Genomic DNA, 6,457 nt, shown 5'->3' on the forward strand with positions numbered 1-6,457 from the left:
GGTTATGTAGCAAATTAATCACTGATTAGACTAGTATCCCTCTCAAATTATATCTTGGGTCTCTCTAACATATGAATGAACTATCCGTAATTAACTAATGAACAGAAACAGGGTTTCAAGATTTCACACAAAGAAAAATCAAAATCTCATGAGTTAAATATAGAATCCTTTCTAGTGTGTGTGAGTGTGTGCAGTGTAAGATCTAAAAAAAATAAAATCAAAATCAAAATTAAGATATAAGCATAGAGTCAGACACCCCCCCCCCCCCCCCAACAAAAAAAAAAGGCATAAAGATACCTTTGTTCAATCTTATAGCTTGAAGAGTGAAAAACTATACAAAATCATCAAAAAGAAAGAAAGAAAAAAAAAAGGCACAATCCAACATAACCTATATACATGACTTCCTAAAATGCTATAGTGCCATTAGCATTGCCTTCTAATATGACACACTATAGCACAAAAATATACCATGACTTCCGTTTAGAAAGATCCATTCAAAAAACAGGATGGAAAGTTAGAACTTAGAAGCCATGACATGTTAGCAGATGCAATGATCAAAAGTAGTGAAATGCCATCCTGAAAACTAATAGTTTTTCATAGTTATCTATCGTTTAAATAGTCAAATTGGTCCCTCAGATTTCACTCGTTAGTTAAACTAATCTTCTAAATTTCCACTAGATCAAATTGATTCTCCAAATTTACCAAAGTCAACCACATTCGTCCTTGTCTAAAGTGATATGAGAAACCAACGTGATTTGCATTGAGAAATTTGGAAAACCAATTTGATTTAGTGAAATTTAAAAGACCAATTTGTCCATTTACTAGTCACCTATAGTTATAAAGTGAGAGAAATGTTTTTTTTTTTTCAAGTTACAAAAAACAATGTGCTCCTTTCTCTCATTATAACAATAGACAATTATAGATAACTGACTTATCAAAATAGCATTTTTCCATCAAAAAAATCATTGACAAGAAATCATTGACTTCGCTATTCAGCATTTCTTCTTGGTGCAGCTAGTCAATTTCCAGTTGGTCTTTTCCGACTTAGATTTCTTGTTCTTGGGTAGGAATGCTTCGTCATCTGATTCGTCACTGTCATCCCGCTTCTTCTTACCGTGTTTCTTCTCGGCTCTTCCACAAATCACAATTTTGCTCTCATCTTTCTCCTCTACAGGCGCAGATGTCTCCTTGGGCTTCCATATGAACAGAGATCTGAATAACAAATCAGACTCAGAACACCATGGTTTTACAGCTTTTTTTCACACATTATTGGTAACACTAATGATCTATCATTAACAGAATATCAGATCAAGTTATGTATGTACCATGTCAGAATTGATTATAGTATCACCAGTTTCAATGTTCATAATAATTTATGGTCCTAAAAGCACTTGTCAAAGACCAGTTATAAGGGTCTATTTGGTTTCTATTTTCATTTTCAATATTTTCTGCTTTCATAATTTTGTTAAAAAGTCAAACTCATTTTATTTCCTGTTTTAGCTTTATTTTTTCCAGAAAATCCTGAAAACAGAAAATACTATAAATAAAAATAGAAAATAAAAACAAAAACAAAAACCAAACATGCTCTTTCAAATCATAGAAGGCCTTCAAAATTTTCTATTTGGATATGGAAAATCTCAACAGCAAAGGTAACATGAAGTTTGTCATGGATAAAATGGAGGGAAAAAAAAATTCACAAGCATCATTATCCAGTTCTCTAGGACTGATTAAAAAGAAAATTCGAACCTTGAACTTCCAGATGCTAGGATATCATCGCGTGGGTGTAACTTATTCACTGGAGTGATGGTTGTGATGTTTGGATCCATGACTTCAGCTACCAATTGTCCGGTACTGGTATCTATAAAATCAATGGGATGTAAGGCAGCTCCATTATAGTTCTCGCTTATATAACGACCAATGACGGCAAGCGATTCCGATGGATCCTGCAATTACACACATGCCATTGCCCATTGTCCCTAAGCAACTTACAAAAATAAAACATTATAAACAACTAGCACAAACTTTAACTTTAAAATAATAATACCTTTGGATCCCATTCAGCTTTAAAAGGGGTCAAGTAACGATTGAAATCATTACTGTGAACAATTTCTCGGCTGGGGGAGTCCATATTTCCAAAGATTGAATCCCAAATACGAAGACGGTTGTCTTGTGATGTGGTAAGAATTTTGCACCCAGACACTGGAGAGAAATAGGCTGAGTTGACTACACCACCGTGCTTAAGTTCATATATGGATGATTTTGGTTCTATTCGACGAATATCCCAAATACGAGCCTAAAAAGAGAGGCCATTACATGTTTTAAATACTAGTATATATACAGTTAGCACCGAGCATCAGATTTACATTTTTTAACTGAATAACTTTTGTATGGACAAGAGTAAGAACTCACAAAATGATCATTTCCACAACTCAATAGGAGGTCTGGCTGAACTGGGTTGCAATGGAGACCAACTACCTTTCGACCTTTTTTATGGATCAAAATTGCATCACTAGTCTTGTGGTTGGAGCGAGTGTCAACCCTGTAAATGCCACAGGTTGCTACGGATTAAAGACACATAGCTACAGATTAAAAGGAAACAATTTTTTTTTTCCCTATTCAAGAAAAATAATGACATGATAATACAAAAAGAAAACTTTCATATTAGGAACAAATTCAGGCTCTGGTGGATGCAAATATCAAGTACTTTATTATCAAGTACTTTCATAAGCTTACCATGTGTGATGTACGCATTCATTACTTTGTTATTAAGTGATACTAATGCCTAACAAGAATGGATATCTCTTCATAAAATTAAAAACTTTAGGAAATAAAATACCAACCCAGGTTACTTACATGTGAAGAAAGCCAAAGCTATCGGCAGCAAGCACAAGACCCTTTTCAAAGTTAATATCCATGCCATAGAGCATTTTCCAAGTATTTGGACCCTAAACAAAACATTATAATAAAAATGTTGTAAATAGACAAAAAAAAACATTTAGGGAAACTTCAATGAATGGCCATTTCTAACTTTTTTTTCTATTTTCTACCACTCTTTTCTTGCCAAAACTACCCAGAAGTAAAATTGAAGTAAAACAACTTGCTACAAGCCTACAACCATTCCAATTAAAAGCAGAAAATTAAAGCAGGCCAAAACAAAAACCCACACATTGAGCACATCATAGTCAAGAAGTTAAACCAGACATATCAGAAATGAAAAATGTTACCTGCCATCCATCAGGGTTCAGGTTCAATGGACAGGATGATATTCCAGTCTCCATGTCAGAATAACTAATTGTTCCATCTGAGGATGCAGAATAGACCATGCAATCATTTCTAGGATCAAACCTACGAAATTTTCCATATTGAGAATCAGATTCTGAGTTCACAGATACAAATAAATGCAACTTACTTCATGATTTTTGATAAAGCAACTTACTTCATGTTATTCAGAATACAAGAATGTATGTTACCATAGACCATCCTCTCATGTACTTTCTGAAAATCCCAAACTCCAAGTTGTCCTTTCTTTAGGGTCAAAGAAGGAAAAGCACAATCAGTGGCATTAAAAAAGGTAAACTGGAAAGTGATCTGGACTAACATAATGAGAATGTAATTTATTATAATTACCTTATCTCCAGATAAAAGGATGTTATTTTTTGTCGGGTGGAACTCCAAACAAGTTACACGTCTACTGTGATATCTAATAACGGCACAATTCACTTGATCTGGGATCACATATTTGGGCTTGATCTATTGCATAATGCATATAACGAAGAAAATCTTGTAAGATACAGCTGTGTCATATAAATAACCATAACAATGAAAACACATTCATGTAAAATTATTAGCAAAACCCAATGATTCATCTCAACCATGTAAACTTCATAGAATCCTACAATGGCTAACTAAGCAGATGAACTTAACACTAATAGCTTAGAAGCAAGTAAACTGAAAAAGGCTGCCTAAAAGTACAAAATCTACTTGGTTAATTAGGCTGAGCATAGGGTAAATGCCATTATATTTATACCATCAAATCAATGGCTTAAAAGATAAATTACAATAGCACTGCATAGACAGGCAAAAGAGTAAGGCGCTTAGAAAACTCCTAGTTGTTTTGCTATTTGGTTAGAGGAACTCTTATCCTCTATCTTCTATGATTCTTCCATTTGTCTCAATGAAATTCTTCTTATCAAAAAATAAAAAACAAAAAAAGCTCAGACTTACCGAAGGAACAGAAGGTTTTAGCTGGCGTTCAAACACATACTCCAATGGTTTACGTGTCTTTTTGCGAGGTGCCGGAATAACTCCATACTCAGTGGTCACCCGATGAGGGCAAGTCAAAGTGGTATGTCCTTCAATTCAAAAGATCACAGCAAATGAAGAACATTAACAAAGAATTACCAATAAATTAGAGAAATTAACAAGTTGTTATCATGCCAGAGTGGAAATGGAAACAATGTCACAAAAATGAGCATCCCACAATAAATGGATATTTAGGGGGAAAACATTCTTAAACGATCAAAGCTTTTAAGTTTTAACATAAAATATCCTCTACATATATGAATACCTCAATGCTCACTCATACTCATTGAAGTATATGGTAGTGGCATACATGTTATACTCCTGATGATGTCACTAAGTAAAACAAATACTTTTCTTGATTACAACTTAAAAACAACAGCGAAAAATAGAACCCCCTCTCCTCTCTCTATGAAAAAAAAGGGCATTTTGATGCATTTTGGTAATCACTATCAGTTTAAGCATTCCATGACCATATTCACTATCACTATAACTAAATTTTAGTATTAAAGTGTTAAACAAACCTTTTAAAGAAATTAAAACAAAGGAGTCCTATATAGAACAACAATACAAAGCAATGAGCAGAATATAACAGTTAGTTAGTTACTTACTTACCAGGCATTTTACAGAGAAAGCAAGGCTTCATAGGGCAATCAATATAAGTAGCACCCTTGAACCCCGCTTCATGTCCAGGCTTCTTACACACCTATAAAACAATCAACATTGACATTTTTTGTTTTTAACCAAAACAGCAACGAACATCATGAACTTAAAAAAAACTAAATAATATAAAACTTCAACCTTGCAAACTTTTTTGAGAGTGATAGTGATCGGTGCTTTCCCTTTCCTCTTACAATCCAAACCCACTTCCAACCTCTCCGCGTTCCCATTCCCAGCAACATTAACATCATTGTCCTCCTCCTCTTCTTCTTCTTCTTCTTCTTCTTCTTCTTCTTCTTCTTCTTCTTGAAGTGATTCTAGCCCTTCCTCTTCTTCTTCTGAGGAACTGTGTTCAGTGTCGGAGTCCCTCTCGATGATGACCTTCGGGAAGAAAGCTTTTCGAGTTATGGGTGCCATTGGCGGTTGAGAAAAAAGGAGCAACCTTTTTTTTCTGTTGTTTGGGGGGAAAACAGAGTTATAGAGAGTACTATACAGAAAAAGCGAAAGAGAATGAAAGGTTTTTGAGCCTTTTGAGGGAAGACACGGAGGGGGGACTTTGACGACTTGGTTTTGTTGGTTTTGGAGTAACGCACGTCACGCTTTATTTAAATTACGGAAATGCCCCAATGATTCTTGTCTTCCATTTCTTCCTTCACCTATGGAAGGACAAATTCGGAAACTACGCCGTTGTTTAGTTGAAAGGGAAAGTTCAATGACTTTTACTTGATTCTTTCATTCTTTGGAACTACCAGTATTGTTATTTTAAATAAACAAAATAAGTATAAAAATCTGGATAGACAAAAAAAATTATAATTTTTTATTTTTTTATTGGTGATGCAAACGAAATTATTATAAAAATATTTTATTATTATTTGAGTTAATTATTTTATTATTATTAATTGTTTGAATTAATTTTTGACTTATTATTTATTATAATTTTTTAAATTTATTATTATTTAAGTTAATTATTTTTTGAGTTAATTAATGTTATATTTTTTTATTTATCAGTTTAAAAATTATTAAATTTAAATATTTAAAATTATATATTAATTTTTAAACAATTTTTTTAAATTTAAAATTTAAGTTTATAATCAGATTTATCGTCGATTAAATCCGATGATAATTATTAATTTAATTATTAATTAATAATATATTACTGTCGAATTTATTCGGAGAAAATCCAATAGTAAAAATTACCAATAAAATTTTTTATGGTAATTAGTGGCGAACAAAAAAATTTACCAGTAAATAATTACCGGCAATATTTATATTGTCAGATTCATTTCGACGGTAATTATAGTAATTAAATATATTGCCGACATATATTTTTGATAAATTCATTAATAAATCTAATGGTACTCAATGTTTTTTTTGTAGTGAATTATTATACTTTAATTTGAACATCAAATCATTATTAAAATAATAGAATTAGAAGTATAAAGATTTAAAGGTTCATCTAGAGTTGAACCGAATATAATAAAATAATATATTTATATAT

At 32.4% G+C, this 6,457-nt stretch overlaps 1 protein-coding gene across 1 annotated transcript; it reads right to left on the bottom strand.

Moving 5' to 3' along the window:
- Window positions 1-285: 285 nt before the first annotated feature.
- DDB2 (damaged DNA binding 2) lies at window positions 286-5,648 on the bottom strand. The gene is made up of 11 exons (XM_016311536.3): window positions 5,101-5,648; window positions 4,915-5,005; window positions 4,225-4,352; window positions 3,628-3,750; window positions 3,437-3,525; window positions 3,225-3,345; window positions 2,854-2,945; window positions 2,410-2,539; window positions 2,045-2,293; window positions 1,747-1,943; window positions 286-1,212 (listed from the first exon to the last, which is right to left on the bottom strand). Exons 1-11 carry the CDS (start codon window positions 5,374-5,376, stop codon window positions 993-995), a joined length of 1,716 nt encoding a protein of 571 aa, XP_016167022.1. The 5' UTR covers window positions 5,377-5,648; the 3' UTR covers window positions 286-992.
- Between the last annotated feature and the right edge of the window lie 809 nt (window positions 5,649-6,457).

Source organism: Arachis ipaensis, chromosome B7, assembly GCF_059453495.1.
Source record: "Arachis ipaensis isolate K30076 ecotype BB chromosome B7, ASM5945349v1, whole genome shotgun sequence".
NCBI lineage: Eukaryota > Viridiplantae > Streptophyta > Magnoliopsida > Fabales > Fabaceae > Arachis > Arachis ipaensis.